Source organism: Notamacropus eugenii, chromosome 7 (genome assembly GCF_028372415.1).
Source record: "Notamacropus eugenii isolate mMacEug1 chromosome 7, mMacEug1.pri_v2, whole genome shotgun sequence".
Lineage (NCBI taxonomy): Eukaryota > Metazoa > Chordata > Mammalia > Diprotodontia > Macropodidae > Notamacropus > Notamacropus eugenii.
The window spans coordinates 31,333,004-31,359,113 of record NC_092878.1 but is presented as its reverse complement, the minus strand read 5'-3'; the positions used below and the strand labels follow the sequence as shown (position 1 = coordinate 31,359,113).

The 26,110-nt window shown below is 36.8% G+C and overlaps 1 protein-coding gene and 1 pseudogene across 1 annotated transcript in view; one reads left to right on the top strand and one right to left on the bottom strand.

Moving 5' to 3' along the window:
* The window catches only part of LOC140513825 (enhancer of rudimentary homolog pseudogene), a 39,180-nt pseudogene extending 18,425 nt beyond the window's left edge, over positions 1-20,755 (top strand).
* Positions 20,756-24,201: 3,446 nt separating this feature from the next.
* The window catches only part of LOC140513791 (uncharacterized), a 65,638-nt gene continuing 63,729 nt past the window's right edge, over positions 24,202-26,110 (bottom strand). The window contains 1 exon segment of the mRNA XM_072623801.1: positions 24,202-24,729. Coding sequence (XP_072479902.1) covers positions 24,571-24,729 — 159 coding nt within the window. The 3' untranslated portion in view covers positions 24,202-24,570.

Sequence of the window (26,110 nt, the reverse complement as noted above, 5' to 3'; positions counted from 1 at the left end):
CCCATCATAAAGAGATGTAATATGGAAATTGATGTCTCTCTGACCAACATTTGAGTGACCTAAGTCATGTACTGCAAGATAGCCCACCTCCCATTGTGTTAACAAATCACAGCTGATTGCCATCCCTTGGAAACATCTACTTTTCAAAGGGCATATAAATTGTGACTCCACTGCTAGTAGGGGTCTTTGGTCTAAGAGAGGTGACTAAATGAACATCCTTTTATTAATAATCTACTGGCTTCGTTAATAAAATGATTAAATTCAGAAACTATGTCTCAAACCTTTTTAATCATCACACTAGGATGTAAATAAAAGTTATGGTTGTTAATGGGGGCTCCAATCATTGTCACTAATTTTCTTTTTTTTTAAATTTTTTAATTGATGAAATAAAGCATTTCCATCACATAGTATGGTTTTTAAAAGATGATTGTACATGAAATTGCAAATCAATTATGTACAACTTGCTATTCTTTTAAAATATATAATAAAGTTATAATGTTTCTTTTTTTTCTTTCCCCCACCCTAGAGATGACTACCACTAAACACAAATATGTGTGTGTGTGTGTGTGCACATGCATAAAATAATTCTATACATACTTCTATTAATCATTTCTTTCTCTGGATGCAGATAGCATCTTCCTTCATACATCCTTTGCTGTTAATTTGGGTATTTATAATAGTCAAAATGACTTAGCCACTCAAAGTGGTTGTTAAAACACTATTGCTGTTACTGTATATGTTTTCTTGCTTTTACTTATTTGATTCTTCATTATTTCATGCAAGTCTATGCATGTATTTCTAAGATCATTGATCTCATCATTCCTTATAGCACAGTAGTATTTTATCAAAATCATATACCACAACTTGTTTGACTGTCACTATTTTTCAAAATATCTCATTGCAAGCTTTATTTCCCTACATCTGTCACAACCTGGTTTCTGCTCCTTAAAAGGAAGCTACTTGTTTGTGACCAAGATATAAGTTGGGACACAAAGCTTTGGCCATGTTATGAAATTAGGCTTCTAAAGGGGCTCTGTTAGAGGCAGCTAGGTCATGTTCTGCCAACCCTGGAATGAGGAAGACTCATCTTCATGAGTTCAAATCCAGCCTCAGATACTTACTAGCAATGTGACCCTGGGCAAGTCACTTCACCCTGTTTTCCTCAGTTTCCTCATCTGTCAAATGAGCTGGAAAAGGAAATGGCAAACCACTCTACTATCTTTCCCAAGAAAATCCCAAATGGGATCACAAAGAATCTGAAATGAATGAAAATGACTGAAAAATGAAAAGGGGCTTTATCATTGGGTAATTGAAAAATACTAGACTGAAAGAATACAAATCCTGACTCTGCTGTTTGGATAACTCTAGGACCTTGAGTAAATCATTCCTCTTAGCCTAGATGATCTCAAAGATTCCTACCAGGTCCAGCTCAAGAAATGATGATTTTAAAGTGTCATTTCAAACATTCCATTTCGCTTCTGAAGTAGCATTGTAATAAAACACTGAACTCAAAAACCTGGATTCAAAATTGCCTCAGATACTTACTAGCTACACAACCCTGAGCGAGTCATTCAAACTCCCTATGTCTCATTGGACTTGATGGTCTCTAATATCCCTTTCAGCACTGAACCTATGATCCTATGGCCCTATCAAAGAATTTCATAAGAAAATATTTCCTGCGAAATCATACAACTATATTCAAATGTTTAAGGTGATGGTCAAATGATCATAGAAGTTTACAACTGGGAGGAAATGTAAGATCATCTGATCCAAATCCCTTATTTTAAAGGGGAGGAAACTAAAACTTAGATGGTTGAAGTGTGTTGTCCAAAAATGTACAATTGCTGGGTGACAGCATTAAAGACAGATCCCAGGTCTCCTTATTCCTATTTTATGGGTACAGTTTGTTTGTCCTTTCCTTCTACCATGAAATAATGATCTTCTGTGGAAATAGTTTTTTTGGGAACTCCTGACTATATAATTAAGTTCTTTCCATGAAATTAAACATGGACCAATATTCCTAAAGTCTAAAAGAAATTATATGTGTATGGATGCACACTTGCACTGACTGGGAAGGAGTGTGATAACCAGCTCTCAAAGAGAGGGTATCTCTTGGATGTCTTGGCCACAGACACCTTCATTAGGTGGAGGTGATGATCTCCAAAAGAAACATCAAAGTTTTCTAATGTAAATATGGTAATAGGTTCAATGAGGAAGTTATAAGATACATCTAGTTCTATATTCCCTCTTTGTCTGACTTTTCGAGAAACCTCCATGTAATTGTTGAAGGGCGTTGCTTGAATTCTCTTAGCCTAATACTAAAAATAATTCCTTATATTTGTTCAACACATTAAGTTTCTGAAGGAATTTCACATACCTGAACGTTACCTTCATAAAGAAAGGTTGAGATGGCCAAGAGAAGAAGGGATAACAAGGGAATGTGTAGGGTTTGAAGCCCTAATGCCTTTTGAAAACACTTTTTGGAGAAGACAAAGTCACTCTCTAGGAACAGGAGAAGGGTACTATGACTTTTGCATGCATATATGCACATGTACACACACAAACAGACATTTGTTTAAGAATGAAAATTAGTGGATCAACTTAATCCATCATGAAGGAACACTGTGTCAAAGCAGTGTTCTTTTGGTTGTTGTGGCTTCTGTGTGAGTGGTTCCCAACCACAGGAGTATCTGGTAGCCATCTGAGAGAAGTTGGATTGGTTAAGAAGATGGGACTGGTTGTGGCAAATGCAGGTAGAGCTAGTACATATTGTTCAGACCTGGAAAAAAATTTTCCAACATAATAATTTTCAAAAAGTATTTATTGACAGAACATGGTTAGCCTACTGTTAAAAATATGCATAGAGATGCTGAACCTGAGTTTTTATCCCACCCTTTTCCTCTCTCCCACCCTTTTTGCCTGTCCTTACTTCTCATGTTACACCTCCACATTCCACCCCTACTAACTTTGCCCTGTACATCGATGTTTATATACAGACCTTCCCAAACACATATACATGTGTAAATACACACAGACACAAACATATATTTCCATCATAAACTGAAATTGGTGGGACATTGTTACTGTAGTGTTTTGAGACTTTTAAGATGAGAGGTTTGTTTTCCACTGAAAATGGTGCTTTCATATGATTTTGGAAACATTATTAATGTTGATAGCACCACCATCCTTCCAGTCACCCAGAAGCATGGTCATGGCTGAGAGAAATCACCATGCCATATGCTCTGATTCCTTTCAGAGTCCATCACTATGGTAAGCTCTGGGAATTTAATATATATTTCTTCCTAATATATTTCCTTCAAAAATTATATAATTTCCATTTATGGGAAATCAGAAAGACATGATCAGATAGACAATTCTTTTATCTTTAAATTGTCAAATGTCTTTTTTTGTTTCATCCTGTCAAAATCACATATTTTGACTAGTTTTAAACTGAGCATATAGCAGACCAGCTTCTCCTTGATCTTTTCCTTTCAGATAAAATCTTGAATTGTCATTAGACTCTTTCTGCAATGTTTTTTCTCCCCAAGCACAACATGCCAGGATTTAGTTTCTCCTTTCCCTAGTCTGTATCAACATCATAAAAGATTTGAAGTTTCACCTTTCAGGTGAATCTTTTCATCTCTTTCTCTTCTTCCAAGCATCACAAAGGAGATAAAGCAATTGTCCTTGAGTTGAAAATCTGTTATTAAAAATAATGATGGAAAAAATGTAAGTTCATTTAGTGGGAAGACTTTGTACCTTTATTCCTCTCTGGGCTCTACTCCTGACTTTTTGAACTTGTTTCTGTACCCTTCCCTAGCATTCTTCTCACCCTGGAAGATTCCTTCACCGCTGTGGCCACTTTCTTTGATGGATCATTTCCTCCTGGAACCTCCATCTTCAAGATATTTCCCAAGCCAACCATATTTACTCTTTCATTCCTCAGTCAGCTCTCCGCTTTTGACTCTCCAAACTTCTTACTCTACTATGCACCACCCCCACACATTTCATGGATATCTTTCCCTTCCTATCATCTTTCAGCCTTCTTTTATGTATTATCTTTTCCCCCATTAGAATAGAAGCTCCTTGAGGGCAAGAACTATCTTTCTATTTGCTTCTATGTGTATTCTCAACACTTAGCACCAAGTTTGGCAGATGATCAGCATTTAATAAATGCTTACTGGCTTGACTTTGTAAGTTGCTTTAGTTTAACTGGGGACAGTGTGCTATAGGCATCTACCTTGAATGAGGATGAAAGTAATCAGGCTTCCTAAGGGGAAAATATCAATTATACCTTAAAACTGTCACAAAATGCATCTCCTTCACCCCCTACCAAAAAATACTTGCCTTATCATTCAAGTGAAAAAGATCAAACTGTAAAGGAAAGCACCAATCATATTTCAGGTCGGAGAGTAACAAATCTATGATTCTGTGCCAAGTGGAGCCCAGCACAGTAACCAATAAGGTATTAGTTTCTAACAGTGTTGTCAATTGAACATTATCTGTTTGTAAAAATAGAAAAAACTTGGCACCAGAATTTCCATACCTCCTTCCTGTTGTCTGCAATTCTCACCTTCCCACTCTCCACCTCCCTACCACCACACCATAAAAAAGTTGCAATACGGTTTGAGTTGGGAATCTTCTGGAAGCATCTTTGGTGCATATAATGCTCAAAACAATGAAAGAATAAATTGGGAGAAGATTGTGTCAGGTAATGTTTATGATTTGCAAAATGTCAGAAGCATTTCTCTAGTTTATTTGTGGCTCTCTCACAGGTCTCCCGTAAATTTAGATACATCACTCACTCAGTTCCTTGGCTATTTTATTGAGAATGACTCCCTCTGCTATGTAAAAACCTCTTCAAAGATCTGCTGAGATTATGTGATTGACTATTTGTGAAGTCATTTTAGTTTCCTGGGTGGTCTGTGTTATCTAAGTATGATTATATGGCTATTGATGTCAGAGAATCCAAACTGGTCTCATCTAAGTAAAAAACTCCCCAGTGTTATCTCAACACATTTAAAGAGGATTCTAAAATATTAATGTCCCATCGAAAAGCCAGAGACATTCTTAAAGACTTGGAAACAAAACCCAAAGTGCAAAAAGTTACTCTCCTAAACTTGAGGGAAAAGCCCAGTAATGATGGCTTGTCTTTGTATTTTCTTTTCTCTGAGCCATAACTAAATGGGGCAGCTGGGGTTTGTCTCAGGGTCCTAAAATCTAGAGCAGAAGTTCTTAACACTTTTGTGTCATGGATCCCTTTGGCAGTCTGGTGAAATCTATGGACAGAAAAAATATTTGTTGCCTACCTTTATAATTAAAGGAAACGAGAAATTTCAGTTAGAGGTTAGTGAAAAACAAAGATGTAATTTTTTTTCCCACCCAAGTTAATAAACCTCCTGAAATCCATGGACTTCATGTTCTTAACATGAATCCCCTGATCTAGGGGATTCTATCAGCACTGTCAAAGGCTGTGCTTTTTCTTCTCATTTTCCATGGCTATACACCCCAGGTGAGCTCTCCCTATCACCTGATCTGCCCACTTTGCTCAATGTGCAGAATTCCTAGTTATGGCTCTGCTCCTTCCTCAGAGGAGTGCAAAGTACTTCATAGATATCTAGTGACAAATGGTAGCATTCACCTCATTTTACACAACTGGGGCAGAAATCAGTTAGGGAGATACCTATAGCTATTTAGTAAATAAATGTAGAAAGTGACTGAATGATGAGTTCCCTTGATTTGACCAAACGTTTTGTTCCGAGTCAAACAAATGTGCAGTGAAATCATCCCACTTGCCAAGTCAATATCTGTCTTTTTTTTTGATGCTCCTCAGTTTCTAGATTTGTTTTAGCTCCTCTGCCAGAGCTGCAAACCTTATTTATTTATTTTTTCTGTGTAAATGTTTGTGGTTTTTGCTAAATGGATCAGTTATATCAACACGTCCTACCACATTATTAGTTTTATCAAATAACAGAATGTACAGCCTGCCAGCCAGAATGTGTTTGGTGTATGTCTATCCAGTACATCTTGTAACAACCCTTTTCTAATATCGTTTAGATTTTTTCCTTGTAAGTTAACACATTTATCAGCCCATATTTCAAGGCAAATTTTCTAGTGCATAATTTCTGCAGGAGAATTTTCCCTGTTAATGGGATCCATAGACACTAAAATGCTTCATTCCCTATTTCTGTGTGCATGGAAATTGCTGACTGTTGAAAAACAAAATGTTGACTGGATGGAAGAAAGGAAGGAAAACAAGGGAGGGAGGGATGAAGAGTAGGAGGGATAGAGAAAGGAAGCGGGGTGGGGGGAGAAGGAAGCAAATAAGTTTTGTTTTTCTGGGTTTTTTATTAAGCACTTATTACGTGCCAGGCACTAGGCTAAACATTTTATAAATATTATCCCATTTGAGCCTTGTAACAACCCAAGTAGGTGCTACAATAATCTCTATTTTACAAATGAGAAAACTAGAGGCAGACAGAGGTTAAGTGATTTGCCCAGGGTCATACTTGTAATACACGTCTGAGAACAGATTTGAATTCAGGTCTTCCTGACACCAGGCCCAGTAGTGCTTCCTCCTAGTTATTGTATGCCTTGTGCCTCTACATTTATCAGCCTAGTTTTTCTCCATTAATTCCTTGTGATCCTTTTTGGTGGCCATCACTCTGTCTGGGGGCTGTGGAGTTCTCAAACATTTGGGTTTGGCTGGAAGAGCAAATCTGCTGCATCCAACACATTTTCTTTTAATTGCTAAGCCCATGTGTATTTTAGGAGGAAATTTGATCCATATGTTTCTGATTCATCTACATTGAAGTCACCAAAATGTTTTGTAAGAGAGACTGAGATGAGTCTTTTCTTTCCCTTAGAGACAGGAAGTCGAGGTTGTGAGGAGGAAGTTACCCCCAAACCCATCCTGACCTAGGGTTCATTGGTTAAAAAAAAGAAAAAGCCAAACTTTATGAGGTTTGCATGGGACTTCGCTGGTTCCAAAGCATTTTCCTAGCCCATTCCCATTATAACCCAAGTTACCAAGGTCCAAGCTATCTTTTGTGTCTATGGAGCAGCACATGAGAGCAAATCTCTTCTTTTCAGATTGAAGATTCTCTGTAGGAAATGACTTGATTTTGCCTCATGGTTTGTGTAGGGGTAGAGAAAGGTATGTATTGACCACTTTGCCATGGAACAACTCTGGTATCCTGGTATTTCCCTTATAATTGGTGACTCTCCGATGTCATTAGTCCATAGAGAATACAACACGAGAGAACGGTCTTCTAGGGATTGAGACTCTTGCCAGAGAGTGTTTTGTGGGCTTTCTTGACAAGCTTCCTCCACCCACTGTCATTTGCCAATTAGGCTTAGGATTTGAAGAAACTTTAAAGTCAACCAGTGTGTTTATCCATGTGGATCTCAAGGTCCAACAGTTTCATTAGCAGAGAAAAACAATTGGTGAGAGAGAGAATGTCTGTGAGCCTAGAGAAATAATGATGTTTGGGTGCTTTGATTTCTTCAGAGACTTCCCCACCACATTGAATCACTCCCCTTTATCTTTCCAAACCATCTCACCACCCTTCCCTTGTGACCCACCTCTGCATGCTAATGTTCTAAACCAAAAGCAAACTCATCATTCGCTGGCCAGACAAGGTTTTCCAAGATCTCTCTGCTCTAATTACTGAGCTGCTGCTGCCATAGCCTTGAAAACAGTTGAAGATGTGTAATGCTTCCTTCCCGTGTGCAAAACACATGGCTACCAGATATTCCGGTGGTCAGGAGTACAGAGTCACTCAAAAGCCACTGATATAACCATGATGATGGTGCTGCCTTATGCAGTCGTGGTCCTCGTGGTGAGAAATTGGGATGCTGCCCTAGCATGCCGATTCATCCCTTGAACAAACAGGGGGACATGTGTAGAGTTGGCTTCAGGGTGATTATCCCAAGACTCAGAATTCAGAGAATGCTCTCCTGCTAGCTATTGGGTAGTTCCCTGTGAGGGGAAAGGAATGTGGTTCTGTTAGCTTGTTCTAAAAGAGACCTGACATTTTCTGGAACATTGAACACATATGAATACACCCAAAGAGTGAGTTAACCCTGTCTAGCAAAAAGGTTTTAGTACTCAAAGCTCATAGAAATTCTGCACAGCCTATGGAATTCAGAATCAGTTTTCCTTAAACTATTTCTCTCATTTCTTTAGGCATGCAAAGGTTCTTGGAGGTTGTTTGAGTTTTCACCCCATGTGGAATCCTTTATACAAAACTTCTGACAAGTAGCTGAATATCCAGTCTATGCTGAACACTTCTGGTGGCAGCAAACTTACTGCCTCATGTACTTTTCGTTGATTTCTATTTATCCTCTTTCTATTTATTCTGTAGATGACTACATAGGGACCTCTTGCCTCCCCTTTCCATGAGGGAGATCCATGAGGATAGGGATTGATTTACTATTTGCATTTGTATCATCACTGCTGATTTAGTACATTATCTCTTCAAAGACTTTTCAGGAGGTTAGCATTTAAAAGAACAGAAAAAGTTCTTTTACATAAAGAACAAAATGAGTTCAATCAATTGTTAAATGATATAAGATATTGCTGCATTTTGATAGCTAAAAGGAAAAGAACTCTGGTTTAATAAGAACTGCTAAAATATATGCATGATGAAGCACAGCTTTCAAATGGGATTTGAGCATCCTGGGACATAAAATGAAAGTAGGATAAACATAAAGATGCAAAAAGCCTTTGTAAAAAGATGTATGGTGATGAGTCATCCCAAAATTGCCTTGTATTTATTTTTATATACTTTAATGTATACACCCCAAAAGAAAGTAACTTCCCAGAGGACATGGGCTGATTCATTGTGTTCCCCAAGCCTAGCACAGTGCCTGGCACAAAATAGTGTTTAATAAATGCTTGTTGACTGAGTATTTTTGATTTCTTGCTTATCTAGTCTGTTCCATTGATCTACTTTTCCATTTTGTTGTTCAGCCATTTCAGAGTCTTTGCAACCCTATCTGGGGTTTTCTTGGGAAAGATACTGGAGTGGTTTGTCATTTCCTTCTCCAGCTCATTTTACAGATGAGGAAACTGAGGCAAAGAGGATTAAGGGATTTGCCCAGGGTTACACAGCCAGTAAGTGTCAGGTCAGATTTGAACTCATGAAGATGAGCTTTCCTGACTCCGGTCCTAGAATTCTATCCACTGAGTCACCTAGATGCTCTCTGTACCACCTACCTGCCCCTAATAAAAAAATTACATTTTTTAACCAGCTCCAAGTGGTTTTGGTAATTATAGTTTTATACAATGGTTTGAGGTCATGAAGTGCTATTCCCCCACCTTTCCCCCCTTTATTTCCCTTTAGGTCCCAGACATTTTGTTCTTCCAAATTTTAACCTGATTTTGTCTCATTCTGTAGAGTGACCCCTTGGTAATTTGATTGATATAGCATTATGTCTGTAAATTCCTGTAGATAATATCTCTTTAAATTATATTGTCATGGTCCAATTATAAGCAATACATAGCCTTTTAGTTACTTAAGATTTTATTTCTAAGAAGAGTATTTTGCAACTTATTCATATAAGTCTTGAGTGAGGTAGACTGACCACCAGATACTACATACATTTTGTAGTTATTTTGTATATGGTTTCTTTTTCTATCTTTTATCTATCATTTTTTAAATTTTTTATAGGGATGCTGATAAATTTTGTGTATCTATTTTGCATCTCATGGTTTAATTTTTAAAAAACTACTGTTTGCTGATTCTATAAAGTTTTCAAAGGAAACCTTCATGCCATCTGCAAAAATGATAATTTTGTTTCTTCTTTACCAATTATTGAGGTTTTAGTATTATTCTCTTGTGATATTTCTATTGCTGCCATTTTTAGAACTACAGCAAATAACAATGGAAAAGAGTGGCATTGAAATATTTCTTTTAAATACACAAAAGGGAACAGAGGGAGTCATAGATTAGTGCGACATCTTTGAAAATGACATGTTGAATTTATTATATACTTAAAAAGAAAAGCAAATTGTACATAAAAGAGATTTTCAGTGTTGTATACAAAACCTAGCACAGTGCCTGGCATAGAATGGGTGTATAATAAATGCTTGTTGACTGATTGTTTATGATTCTTCTGTTTTCTGTTCTAATAAGGATATAGAAATATTTATTTTATTTAGTGTTTCCTAAATAGAGAATAAAATAAAATTCAAAGGAAGGAGAAGAAATATCAAGTCTCTCCAATCCATCCCACACAAGGCTGTCTGACCATATCATGGTCAATTGGCTCTCTCTACTAGTTCCCTATCAACTTTAAGGTCAAATACAAACTCCTCTTTTTGATATTTCAAGTCTTTCATGATCCAACCTAATTTTCTTATATTATTACGTTACTTTCCTGCACATACTCTTCAGTCTAGTCAAATTGGCCTTGTTATTGTACCTATGTGATTTTAAATACTCCAACCTCATGTCTTTGAACAAACTCTCCCCATGCCTGCAAAGTCCTCTTCCTGACTTCTACCTCTTAGAATTTTTAGTTTACTTCAGCACTCAACTCAAATGTCACTTTTGTAAGGTATCATGTTGCATTTTTATTTCAATGATGTAAAATAATTTTTATTAAGCTTGCCCTTGATTTTTCAGGATTTCTATTTTTGTACTTAATTGGGGATTTTAAATTTGTTCTTTTTCTAGTTTTTCTTTTTACTGCATGTCCAATTCGCTGATCTGTTCTCTCTCTCTCTCTCTCTCTCTCTCTCTCTCTCTCTCTCTCTCTCTCTCTCTCTCTCTCTCTCTCTCTCTTTCTGTTTTTATTGATTTAAGCATTTAGAGATATAAATTTTCTCCTAAGTATTGCTTTAGTGGCATCTCACACATTTTGGTATGTTGACTCATTGTTGTCATTATATGTAATAAAATTATTGATTGTTTCTATGATTTGCTTTTTTGCCCACTCATTCTTTAGTTTGTTTTAGATTGCTTAGTTCCCAACTAATTTTTAATATTTGCTTCCAAGACCCTTTATTGGATGTAATTTTGATTGCATTATGGTCTGCAAATGGATGCATTTAATATTCTTTTCTGCCTTTGGTTCTGAGGTTTTTATGCCCAAATACATGGTTCATTTTTTGTGAAGATGCCATGTACAGCTGACAAAAAATATTCTCCTTTGTATTCTTATTTATTTTTCTCCAGAGGTGTATCATATCTAACTTTTCTATTCATCTTTTAACTTCTTTCTTATTTATTTTATGGTTGGATTTACCTAGTTCTGAGAGGGTACAATTGAGGTCCCCCCAATATAGTTTTGCTATCTATTTTCTCCTGTAACTCATTTAACTTTTCCTTTAAGAATTTGGATGTTCTCCCATTTGGTGCATATAAATTTAGTATTTCCATCTGTTGTCTATGGTACCTTTTAGTAAAATGTAGTTTCCCTGGTTATCTCTTTTAATTGGGTCATTTTTTAATTTTGCTTTTTCTGAGATGATAATTGCTACCTCTGCCTTTTTTTTTTTAACTTTGGCTAAAGAATGACAAAATCTGGTCCAGCCCCTTATTTCAACCCTATGAGTGTCTTTCTGTTTCAAGTATGTAACTTGTAAACAGCATATTGTTGGATCCTGGTTTCTAATCCATTCTACTATACTCTTCTTTTTTATGGGTGAGTTTATCCTACTCACCTTCAGAATTCTGATTAATAGCTGCACATTTCCATCTGTCCTATTTTTTTCTGTTTATTCTTCTCTCTCTCTCTCTCTCTCTCTCTCTCTCTTATTACCTCTTTTCATCCTTTATACCCTTCTCAAAAGTAAATTTTGCTTCTGACCACTACCTCCTTTTATCTATTCTTCCTTTTATCCTCTTCCCTTTTCTCTTAGCCCCTTTCCCTCCTATTTTCCTGACAGATAGGATACATTTCTATATTCAGTTAAGAATGTTTCTATATTCTTCCCTCTTTGAACTAATTCTGAGAATAAGGTTCAAGTGTTGCCCACTCTCCTCACTTTCCCTTCCACTGTAAGAACTTTCAAGTGTGCCTCTTTTATATGAGCTAATTTTCCCCATTCTACCTCTCCCTTTCCCCTTCTCCCAAATGCATCCCTCTTTTTCATCCCTTCATTTTTCTGAGATCATCTCAGTATAATTGACTCATGTCCATGTCATCTGTTTTTGCAGTCTCCTAATTGCCATAATAATAAAGTTCTTAGAAGTTACATGTATCATCTTCCCATACTGGAATGTAAACAGTTTAACCTTATTAAGTCTCTTTCATGTTTACTTTTTTATGCTTCCTTAAGTCTTGTGTTAGATATCAAATTTTCTGTTCAGCTTTAGTTTTTTCATTGGAAATGCTTGAAAGTCATCTATTTCATTAAATGACCATTTTCTCCCTAAATCATTATACTTAGTTTCGCTGGGAAGGGGATTCTTGGTTGCAATCCTAGATCAGGGGTAGGGAACCTGCAGCCTCAAGGCCACATGTGGCCCTCTAAGTCCTCAAATGTGGCCCTTTGACTGAATCTAAACTTCACAGAACAAGGACTCTTAATAAAAGGATTTGTTCTGTAAAACTTGGACTCAATCAAAAAAGGCCACACCCGAGGACCTAGAAGGTCACATGTGGCCTCAAGGCTACAGATTCCCCATCCCTGTTCTAGATCCTTTGACTTCCAGAATATCATATTCCAAGCTCTCCAGTTCTTTAACTTGAAAGCAGATAAATCTTGTGTGATCCTGACTGTGGCTCTTCAATGACCACTTGTAATATTGTCTCCTTGTTCTGGGAGCTCTAGAATCTGTCTGCCATATTTCTGGGAATTTTCATTGTGGGATCTCTTCCAAAAGGTAATTGGTGGATCTTTTTATTTTATTTTACCCCTGATTCTAAAATATTGAGGCAGTTTTCCTTTATAATTTCTTGAAATTTGATGTCTAGCTCTTTTTTTTTAATCCTGGCTTTCATGTAGTCCAATAATTCTTAAACTATCTCTCCTCACTCTATTTTCTAGGTCAGTTGATTTCCCAATGAGATAATTTCCCCCATTCTCCCTCTCCCTTCTTTCTCTCCTTTGGGTTATCATGTATCAAGAATGTGCTGGTAATAGAAATGTTATTTGTGCTTTATTTTCAAAGACCGATGAATTCATTGGGCAATGTCTTGACTAATACATGAACTGGATTTAAGTGAGGCACAGTTGCACAAAGTAATCAGGCTCATTTTTTCAGAGTCATTGAAATCACAACTACTGGTAATGGCTCTGGATGCAGTGAATGACCTTAGTTTCTTCATTGTCTGACCAACCTCTCAGCAACTCATAGTGCCTGCTTCAACCACTTTCATAGCCATTGGAATGAATTGTTCTCATCTACCCGTTCCACTAGGGAAATCCTTCACATGCTTGGGGCGGACACTTCCCTAACTCAACGATGGATTTGAGGTCCATGGGTTACCCTCAACCTGGTTTAACCCATCTGCAGAGGCATTATCCTGGGGTGTAGCCACTGCACGTTGTATAGCTTCTTGCAGTCACAGATAAGAGTTAAGTACCAGGTAGACACCAAAGATGGATGAACAGCCCTGAAAAGTGCTTGGCAAGCCCTCACACCACAGTGCTAGTCCTCCTTGAATATCTCATATGCTCCAGGAGAGCATAATTCCAATAAGAGAAGATAAACATAAAAGGAAGCTGAAGGGAAGATTGGAAGAGATAAAGATATCAAATATCTGGAGATCAGATCTGGAATTCATTCTGGAGATTAATGAACTATTGCTGGACCTTTTTAAAGGCCTTTTAAAGTGGAACTTTTGGGAGAAGCAATCTGAACAGAGGGAGAGATCACAGGGACAGAGAGGCTCTTTGTGTTAATTTCAGATTGAGTCTCCAAGATGAAAATCTAGAGTATGGGAGAGGAGGTTTAGAATGTAACTTTTCCTCTTATCTTCTGTTGCTCCCTATTTACTGGCTTGTTCTCTGACACTTTCAAATATTTATATATCTCTTCTGTCCCCAAAAACTCCTTGGGTTATGATTCTATATTTTTCTTGATTTTCACAGCCAGACTCTAAGGAAAAAGCCATCTATACTTAATGCCTCCATTGACTTTTAAAGCCTTTACAATATGGCATCCAACCCCACCATACTATTGAAATACCACCAAATCCAACAAGCCCTTTTCACTCCTCCTTAATTTCTCTTTATCTTTTGACCCTGTCCATGACTACCTCCTTGTGAGTACTCTCTTCTCCCTTCGTTTCCATGATACTTTTCCTGGTTTTTCTCCTCTTCTTTTCACTTCTGCTCTTGGTCTTTTTTTGCTGTATTGTGAAACAACTCTTGCCCTTATCTGTGAATGTTGCCCAAAAATACATCCCTGGTCCTCCTCTACCTCAATAATCCCATCAGCTTCCTTGAGTTTAATTATCATGTCTATATGACTCCTCAATGTTTTTATTCAACTTTAATCTCCCTCCTATAGTCCAGTTCCACATTTACCAACTGCCTATTAGGCATTTCCATTAGACTATCACATTGGAATCTCAACCTTAACATATCCAAAACAAAATTCATTCTCCTTCCTCCTAAACCCACCCTGCTTCCAAACTTCTTGATTTTTGTTGAGAGAATCACTATTGTCCGGTAAATCCAAATTTGTAACCTCCCAGCCAACATTAATTTTTCCCATTCCTTCCTCCCAAATAACCAATCCATTGTGAAATCTTGTTCATTTCACATGATATAGTATCTCGATTTCATTCCCTCTTTTTTATTCGTATGACTACTGCCTTATTTCAGGCCCACATCAACTCTCATAGTGCTTAAAACACAATATAAATTTAAAAAATGTTTGCTTACTTGATCCACTCCCACCTGAGCTATTGTAATAGTGTGCCTTTTCAGTTTGTCCCCACGTAAACCATTTTTCTCCCAGCTGATAAAATAATCTTGCTAGAGTATAGATCAGACTATGTTTCTTGAACTGAAATTAATTGAAATGTGGACCCATTGGTGACATTAAGATAGTCATGAGAAGAGACCAGTAGTGATGGTTGGCAACACTGCTAAGCAGTTCCAAGGCATTTATTTATCAACCTGACATTAACAATGGGGAGGTCTGCTGACTTCCCGGAGAATGTATCTCAACTATGACAGAGAGCCTCCCAAGATTTGTTAAATCTGACATTTCCAAACACTTCTGGTAATTCATGTGTGGGATCGAACTGTGTTGCTGGAATAAACGTAGACAGCATTGCTGGGGATTACAAAGTCCAGGAGAGGTCTCTGGGAGGGGGGGAATGTTTGCATCACTACTGCCGTTTGGAGGCGAGGCTAATATGAAAAAGGCCAGTTTGGAAAATGATTAATAAGATGACACCTGTGAACAGAATTTAGATTTCTGGACCACAAATTAAAACATGAATGACGGACATATGGCCAGGGATGAAGTGCAGATGTTGATGACTGACAAAATTATATTTTCCTAGAGTCTTACAAGTCTGATAAAAATGATTTAAATTTCAAAAGAGAATAAAAGGAAGAAAAATGTCTAAGTCTATCAAGTTAGAGACTATGCAAAGTAATAATTACAACACAGGAAAAAATAGTCATTAATTTAAGGAGCCAAATTTTTTAAAAAGAGTCAACAGTATAATTCTACCCAAATTAATATACTTGTTTAGTGCCATACCAATTAAACTATCAGACAATTACTTTCTAGAGCTGGACAAAATAATATCAAAATTCATTTGGAAAAACAAAAGGTCCAGAATATCAAAGGGACTAATGAAAAGAAATGCTTGGGAAGGTGGCCTAGCGCTACCAGACCTCAAACTGTACTATAAAGCAGCAATTATCAAAACCACTTGGTATTGGCTAACAAACAGAGAGGTAGACAAGTGGAATAGACTTGGCACTCAAGATGCAGTAGGCAAGGAATATAGCAACCTTCTGTTTGATAAACCCAAGGACCCCAGCTTCTGGGATAAGAACTCATTGTTTGACAAAAATTGCTGGGAAAACTGGATAACAGTGTGGCGGAAATTAGGCATAGACCCATACCTGACACCGTACACAAGAATAAAGTCCAAATGGGTACATGATTTAGGTATAAAGATTGATACCATGAATAAACTGGAGAAGCAAGGAATAGTGTATTTATCAGATCTATGGAGAAGGGAAGAATTCTTTACTAAAGGAGAGATAGAATGCATTATGAAATGCAAAATGGATAATTTTGATTACATTAAACTGAGAAGTTTTTGCACAACCAAACCCAATGCAACCAAAATCCGGAGGGATGTAGTAAATTGGGAAAGAATTTTTACAGCTAAGCTCGGGGATAAAGGCCTCATTTCTAGAATATATAGAGAACTGATCCAAATGTATAATCATACAAGTCATTCCCCAATTGATGAATGGTCAAAGGATATGAACAGGCAATTTTCAGAGGAAGAGGTTAAGGCTATCTATAATCATATGAAAAAATGCTCTAAATCACTATTGGTTAGAGAGATGCAAATCAAAACAACTCTGAGGTACCACATCACACCTATAAGATTGGCAAACATGACAGAACAAGAAAATGATAAATGCTGGAGAAGATGTGGGAAAGTTGGAACACTAATTCATTGTTGGTGGAGCTGCGAGCACATCCAACCATTCTGGAGAGCAATTTGGAACTATGCCCAAAGGGCTACAAAAATGTGCATACCCTTTGACCCAGCAATATCGCTACTAGGACTATATCCCCAAGAGATCATAAAAATGGGAAAGGGTCCCACATGTACAAAAATATTTATAGCAGCACTCTATGTAGTTGCCAAAAACTGGAAGTCAAGGGGATGTCCATCAATTGGGGAATGGCTGAATAAATTATGGTATATGAATGTAATGGAGTACTATTGTGCCATAAGAAATGATGAACAAGAAGACTTCAGAGAGGCCTGGAAGGACTTATATGACCTGATGCTGAGTGAAAGGAGCAGAACTAGGAGAACTTTATGCACAGCAACAACCACAGTGTGTGAGAGTTTTTTCTGGTAGACTTTGATTTTTGTAATAACACAAGAACTTCTTACCAAAAAAAAAAAAAAAAAAATCCCAATGGAGGATCTCAAGGCAAAATGCCTGCCACACTCAGAGAGAGAAATATGGAAGTCACTCACATATTGTAGCAGATCATGTTTGTGTATGTGTATGTGTTTGTGTATCATGTTCTGATTTGTTATACGATTTCTTTCATTTATCTTAGTCTGACTACATAGCATGACTATAGTGAAAATATACTCAATAGGAAAGTATATGTAGAATCTATACAGAATAGTATGCAGTCGTGGGGAGGGAGGGGGGGAGTGGGGGGTAGGTGGGGCGGATAAAATCACAATTGTATGGCAGTGATTGTTAAACATTACAAAAAAAAAAGAGTCAACAGTATAATCCCTACTTTCAGCTTTCTGTGTGCTGATATACAGAGTATTAGTACTAAATAAAATCAAGTAGAAATTTAAATTTGCAAGGAAGTAAATTTAATCTTATATGTCTCTGTAGTTTGGTGAGATACAACTGATGACTAGATTATGACTCTGGAAAAGTGTTTTTTTTCCAAGAAGAATAAGGAAATATAACTTATAGTAGCTTTGTATATTAAGACATACTCATGATGTAGGTATAAAGATTGATAATATAAACAAATTAGGGGAGCAAGAAATAGTGTATTTCTCAGATTTGTGGAGAATGGAGAAATTTTTGATCAAACAAGAGATAAAGAACATTATGAAGTGCAAAATGCATAATTTTGATTACATTAAATTGAAAAATTTTTGCACAAACAGACCCATTGCAACCAAGATTAGGAGGGAAGCAGAAAACTGGGAAAGAATTTTTGCAACGATGGCTGTTAGCAGTGTTGCGGCTCAGCTCTTGTGCAGTGGCTGTGGCAGTGACAGCTTCGGAGCTCGATACAGTATTACAAGGCATGACTTGTTGAGTCATCAACGGAGAGAGTGATTTACATTTGGAGATGAAGTCTCATACCATTTTGTTGGTACAACCTACCAAGAGGCCAAAAGGCCAAACTTATGCTGATTATGAATCAGTGAATGAATGCATGGAAGGAGTTTGTAAGATGTATGAAGAATATCTAAAGAGAATGAATCCCAACAGTCCCTCTGTCGCATATGACATAAGTCAGTTGTTTGATTTCATTGATGATCTGGCAGATCTTAGTTGCCTTGTGTACTGAGCAGATGCTCAGATGTACCAGCCCTACAACAAAGATTGGATCAAAGAGAAGATCTATGTGCTTCTCCATCAGCAGACCCAACAAGCTGGCAAGCCTTGGGGGGATGTGGGGAGGGCTTGGAAAACAGGTGTGTACAGAATGCTGTAGTGGGAGAGCTGTTATTATAGAAGTCTTGTTTCCATTTTGTTACGATCTAGCCAAGGTCAAACGCATTAGGAGTATTAGAAGATTTTTGTCTTGTTCAATCTGAAGCCCCTGTCCCTCCCCATTTTCTTTTTCTTTTTTAAGAAGTAGCTGAAAATTACTCTTTGGTCAGTTGGCACTTAATTACAGTTCTTCCAGCTGTTATATCTGCTTATAACGTTCACTGTACTTATCCTTCTGTGTAAGGGTTTTCCAGAATTTAGTTATGTCCTCAAAACTCTAAGGCTTAGTAGAGAATACAATAAATGCTCTTTAGTTAATAAAAATAAGAATTTTTGCACCTAGTGTCTGTGATAAAGGCCACATTTCTAAAATATATAGAGAATTAAGTCAAATGTACAAGAATACAAGTCATTCCCCAATTGACAAGTGGTCAAAGGATATGAACAGGCAGTTTTCAAGGAAGAAATTAAAGCTATCTATAGCCCCATGAAAAAATGCTCTAAATCACTATTGATTAGAGAAACGCAAATCAAAACAACTCTGAAGTACCACATCATACCTATCAGATTGGCTAACATGACAAAACAGGAAGATGACACATGTTGGAGAAGATGTGGGAGAGTTGGAACACGAATTCATTGCTGGTGGAGCTGTGAGCTGATCCAAAAATTCTGGAGAGCAATTTGGAACTATGCCCAAAGGGATACAAAAATGTGCATACCCTTTGACTCAGCAATAATGCTTCTAGGACTATATCCCCAAGAGACCATAAAAATAGGAAAGGGTCCCACATGTACAAAAATATTTATAGCAGCACTCTTTGTGGTGGCCAAAAACTGGAAATCAAGGGGGTGCCCATCAATTAGGGAATGGCTGAACAAGTTGTGGTATATGAATGTAATGGAATACTATTGTGCTATAAGAAATGACGAACAGGAAGACTTCAGAGAGGCCTGGAAGGACTTCTATGAACTGATGCTGAGTGAAAGGAGCAGAACCAGGAGAACTTCGTACATAGCAGCAACCACAGTATGCGAGGAATTTTTCTGGCAGACTTAGTCCTTCACAGCAATGAAAGGACCTAAAAAATTCCCAATGGACTCTTGAGACAAAACGCCTTCAACATCTAGAGAAAGAAGTATGGAACTGGATCACAGAATGAAGCAAACCATTTTCCTTGTATTATGTTATGTTTTGTTTTGTTTTGGTTTGTTTTGGTTTTTCTTGTGATTTCTCCCATTCAATTTAATTCTTCTATGCAACATGACTAAGGTGAAAATGCGTTGAATAAGAATGTATGTCTAGAATCTATATCAGATTGCACACTTTCTCAGAGAGAAAGAGGGAGGAAAGGAGAGGGGAAGGAGGGGTAAGGAGGGAAAAAAATCTATGATATGTAGAAGTGATTGTAGAACCCTGAAAAGAAATAAACTAATTTTTTTTTTTTAAAAAAAAGACGTACATGAGGAAATTCAGGAAAAGAAAGGAAAAGCAGAGTGGAGAACTTTTTGAGTAAAGATAAATGGAGACAAAAGTAAAAATTATATTGTCATGTTAGTAGAACTTACCTGGACAGAGAAGGAAATTAATTAGAAATTTGGGGAAATGATCTGCAGCCAGGCATGAAGACATGTTTTAGTACTAATAAAAAATTTTGGTCAAAATCAAATGAGATAAGATGTGTAAAACATTTTGTAAACCTTAAAGCACTTTATAAATGGTAACCATTATGCTTATTATATCTGGTCATCTGCTGGAATTCTGCCAAAATAGAGTAGGAATAATTTGTATGATAACAATTATATTACAGAGAAAAAAAAACACTTTAAAATACTTTAGAATCTGATCATTGCAATGTTATGAGAGGATCAAAGATAAAACATGCCACCCACATCCTACCAGCAAGATGATGGGCAGGCATAAAATGTAGAATGAGACATACATATTTGATTAATGAAAAGTATTAAAAAAAGGTTGTTGGAGCTTTTCTTAAAGTTATTGAAGGAAAAGCGGAGGATCAGTAGCAAACACAAGTAGGACAGCTTTGAAAATAATGTGTTGAGTTTTTTGCATAATTGGAGAGAGAAACAAGCTATTTCATGGTGCATATTCATGGTTCCATGGGTAAACATCATTTTCTGTTCCACTTTATATATGGAAATGCCCATTTTATTTATTGTTTGTTAAGTTCAAAAGAAGAAAATAAATTCATGTACAAGAAGCAAAAAAGGGAACTGTATCCCAGACTTGATTCTGAACAGGGAGAAACTGGTTTTTGACTATAAAAATGATGATAATCTTGAGTAAGACTTTTGTCTTTTGTTTAATATACCCTGACTAGTATGTAGCAGGAGTTTAATAAATGCTCATTGACTGCCCTTATGGAATGCTTTGCATTTTTCCTATCCTTGATTCTCCTCTCTGTACCCATTCTAGTTTTCCAGGGGCTTTTCTGAAATGGAATGAAAGAAGTCACAACTGAAGTCAGCACCACATATATTGTCTGATCAGGGCTGAGTCGAGCAAAGTTGTTTCCTTGATCATTTGAAGGTGAGACGAGGTGCCATAGATATTAACATTTTCTCAATAATGTCAATATAATTTATCTTGTCATTAAAACTTCATTGAAGCACTAATGAAGTCTTAGTGCACTCTAAACCCTTTATGTTGACTCTAGTTCTTCAAAATCATAAACTAAAATGAAAATGTAATAAGGGAAAGGGTAACTTGGTGGCTAAAATGCTCAACTAATGTAGAAAAGACCTGCCATTATGTAGAAAAGTTACATACAGCATAATTTTAATATTATAAAATCTCATTGGCAGTAATGTCAGAGGTTACCTGCTTCAATTCTGAACTAGAATTACACACACACACACACACACACACACACACACACACACACACACACACAGACACAAACACCATTCTCACAAAGTGGTTATCCAGACTCTGTTTAAATGTACAGTGATAAACTCATGATGAAGCATGCTATCCACTTCAGAGAAAGAACTCAGACTGTCTGACAACAGACTGAAGCATGCTATTTTTCACTTTCTTTCATTCTTTTTAAAAATTTTAATCTGCTTATACAAAATGACTAATATGGAAATGTTTTACTTGATTGCACATGTATAAAGCATATGGCATTGCTCCCTGTCTCATGGAGGGGGAAGGCAAGGGAGGAAGAGGATAGAATTTGGAACTCAAAACTTTAAAAAATGTTAAAAACTGTTTTAACATGTAATTATGGGAAATAAAAAAGATGGCATTGGACATGGAAAGAACCACAAAAACAAACAAACAAACATAGAGATAGAGAACCCAGTACCTTTGGAGGCAACTGGGCCACTTTTGGATAATTTTCACTCTTAAGGAGTTCTTTCTTATGTTAAGAAGATGTGTCTTATGTCAAAAGTTTCAAGAGAGGATAGTCAACGATGTTGAATGTTGCATGGAGGTCAATGAGAATGAAGTCTAAGAAAAAGCTGTTGGCTTTAGTTATTAGGTCACTGGTGACCTTTTCAGAAGATGTGGGATAGAGAGCAGTGTACTATTATCTAGATGTATTCAGTTGACTTCGTAATGAAATGGATTCAGAATTGAGAATCTCAGAATCTGAGAAATTAATGGATCAATGTCAACTGGAAGGGAAGAATCTAATGCAAGTCCCCAGGGATCTGTCCTTGGTCCTGAGTTGTTCAACTGTTTCTTCAGTGACTTGTATGAAGACAGAGTTGGAATGTTTATGAAATTTTCAGGTGATATGAATCTGGAAAGGATAAGTAATATGTTGGAGGACAATAAAAATTTAAAATTATCTCAATGGTTTAGAATAGTGGGCTAAATCCAGTTAAATTAAAAATTGTGAGGTCTTCATTTAGGTTTTTAAAAAATCAACTGTATATATACAGAATGAGGAAATGTAGCTGCACAACAGTACAGATTTTTTTTAAAAAAAGGATCTGGAAGGCTGGTCTGGGCTCTGTGGGATGCGCTTTGCTCAGTGCCCGGTGTGATAGCCCTTTCCTGTCAGCCTTCTAGGCTGCTTTGAACTGGAAAACTCTTTCATTTTGTAGTTTTGTGGCTTCCGCTGCTCTAGAATTTGTTTAGAGTCATTTTTACAGATATTTTATGAACTTTGAGGGGAGAGTTTTTACAGGTCCATCCCTCTATTCCACCATCTTGGTTCCGCCCCTCAACAAGTATTTGTTAAGCACTTATAAATGCCATTCCTACCTCATGGCACCGGAAACTGAACAAAATACTCAAGAGACAATTTGATGGGGTCTTTGCAGAGAAGGCCTACTGCCTCCTTCATTTTCATAATGTTTCTATCAATATATCCTAGGAGTATATTAGCCTTTGGGGCTGCTTTTTCAGCCTGTTAACTCACACTAAACTGCTAGTGCACTTAAAAACAAATTACTAGATCTATTTTACATGAATTATCCAACCATGGCTTTCCTGTCCTCTACCAGTGAAGAGTGTAGTATCATATGATCATAGAATTTAATGCTGAAGGGAACCTTAAAAGTAATTGTCTAATCCCTCATTTGATGAAACAGATGCAGACAGTTTATTTGCCCCAGTTTATAAAAATATTAGTTGACAAAAATGGAATTGGAACTCAGGTGTTCTCACACCAATATTTTTAGTCCAAGTATAGGATTTTTTATTGATCCCTCTTCGACTTAAATATATTAGATTTGTACTTTTCATTGAGACCTTTTGGGACTCTATTTGGATCCAATTGATACTTTTGTATTCCATCATCCCAGATATTGGCTGAATCCAATAAGTATGCCGCATTTGCCTTCATCCAAGTCTCATAAAAATGGTGACCTACACAGGATCAAGTGTAGGTCACTAGACCTACAGCATTCTACTAGAAACTTCCCTCCAAGTTAACATTGACCCATTAATTCCCATTTTTTCCAGTCTTATCATTTACCCACTTTCAAATCTACCTGAGTATAAAGCCCATATCACTATCTATTCCCCCCAAAAAATCATGATAAATTACATCAAAAGCCTTAATTCCAAATATTTTTTGCCTCTGACATTGGTTTACTAGCATATTAATCACGTTAAAAAATGGAATATGGTGAATCTGACATCACTTGCTCTTGATAAACCAACATTGGTTCTTGGTGATCACTTCTCTTTCTTTTCTATGTTCTCATAAATATTCCTTTACTAGTGTGTGCAATAATTTTCCTGGAAATCAAACCCAAGAATTTCATTATTGAAAAAATTATCTCTCTCTTGCATATACTTCCACTGGAGAATTTTAAATCATTTAAATCATTCACTCTGTGTATCCTTTTTTCTGAACTCTTTGTATTCAGCTCTCATAAAAGAGAGTATAACTCATACTGCATTGCATTTTCTCTTATCTTTTCTACCATGAACTTTGAAGCTGAAGGATTTTACTTTATCATCAGCCTTCCTATTTGGTCAAAACTGATGAGAAGGCCAACTCCCATTTTATAGATGATGAATCAGGGAACAGGTCTACCTTGAATGAAATACATACAGAAGTGTTGCCATAAGCTCACCAAGTTACTTTCATCTCTAATGTGTTTGTGCAAATCAGTTTGTAAACTTCTGATGTTTAAACTGAAGGCAAGTTGCACATCTCTTCAGCCATCTGGGCAAGGGGAAACCTTTGCAGCTTGGTATATGAAGTCAATGAACAGCCAAGATACAGATCAAGTGAGTCTACTTACCAAGTGTATTTTTAAAGATCCTTATAAACATGGTCATCTCTAGACCGTCTTACTTATAAAGACAGAGCCAAGTGGAAAGCATCAGCTACTCATCATGAGTAAAATAATATTTATTGGGGTATAACAATGCCCAAGGGCTTGGTGAACTAAACAATCAAAATCACAGTAATAGGTATCAAACTGGAGCCCCAAATACCATTTAAACTACAACGAAAGAGTAAATTTTATGGTCTTGCTTTTTATGACTGAAGACGTATACACTAGCTATCAAAATCACTTTAATTTTCAAGCTCACTCCAGGCCTGAAACAAAATAACCCAAAAGCTCCTATTACCGTAATTTAACAGAAAGCAGAGCCATCTTTTCTTTATCTATGACAACACGATGTCATAAATACAGCTGCTTTTCATCCATAATTACATAAACAATAAACATGCTGCCATTCACTAGGGTTTTAATAGTCAATACACGTAAGCAATATTGTGATCTAATGGGCTGCATCTGTTTTCTTTAACCTTCTTCATTTTACTCATCATCCTTGTCCTCGTCAGAAAAATGAGGCACAGACTTCTTTGCCACCACGTTGTCCAGTCCCTGCCTTGCAGATAGGGGTTCACATTCTGAAAAATACATAGTTTAGTGATGTAAAAAAGGATCAGTTATGCATAACACAGGAAAACACATGGAAGCAATGTATTATGATATGCCCTATAAACTGGACCACTTTGTGATGGGCATTACTGAAGGATTCTATTGAGTGAAATATTATTTCAGGGTGCTAACTGGAATTTATGCTTCTAACTTAAACCTGTAGGATAGCTAACAACCAACCTCCCTCCCTCCCTCGCCATAATCTGGCATGCTTTATCTGTGCAAATATGAGTGCTTGAGTGAATAAGCCTTCCAATAACCTAGCTATTGATCCTTATATACAGGAAAATTCTCATGCTATGTTCCCGTGGGTGGTTTTAATTTTTTTTGGTTTATCAAATACTTTACTAGAAAAAAAATAGCTCTGTGAGACTATTAAATGAATGTTCTTCTGAGTCTAACTCCAGGTATGGATAGCAAGAAAAGTGGTCTGAGCCTCCAATCCATGATGCCAGTAAGCCTGTGAGATGCTGGTATGAACTGAAAAAGGTGATCTCATGGGAATGGTGGGAGAGCGGCTGTTCAGCCTGGGCTGAGGTAGAATTCTCCTGACTCAATTTCCCCGCTGACACCTGGCCGACTTTAAGCCTGACTGAATGCAAGTTGGCAATCCACTCCTACCTGGAACTGACATGAAGTTGGGGAGATATTGGTTCCCTGAAATGTTCCTACTCTTAGTGGCAATTTCCTAGAGTCAAAAGGTTTGTGAGTTTAATAGCAGATCTATTCAATTATAGATTGTTGGTAGGAAAACATCCGAGGTTAAGTCTAAAATTAAGCTATTAGGCTTAGGACTTTAGACCAACAACAATAAGTTAGGGTCCTTTCATTCTTAGTAATACTGTGGAGACAATTAGGTCAAGAGCTTGTGAAGTTAGCAACTTAAATATTATTTGTGTCTCAGTTGGTTAATGTTTTAAAAAAATTCTTTTGTGATCTATATTGTAAATGCTTTAAAAAGAAGCATCACCTCACCAAAAGTTGGAATTGTTTTATGTGATATGAACTGTTAAAAATGAAAAATAAAATAAAATTTAAAAAATAGCTCTGAAGATTTATAAGCACACCAGAAGTGAAACTGAAATTCAAAAGCTATTGAAAAGACTTTTTTCATTGCATAAGTGATTTTTTTTCTATTCAAGTACTAAACAGTAGTGAAGTAGAGAGGCATTGTGGGAGTCTCTAGTACTCACACATATCCAGCTGGTCAAATTAAAAAGCTATACACTTTGGGAAAAGCCTGTATATCCAGTGCTGGCCTCTACAGTGTGTAACAAACACTCTTCCCTCTGGTGGCATGTGGAATGAGTCAAAAGTTTGTCCATTGCTGCTCCAACTCACATCTATTTT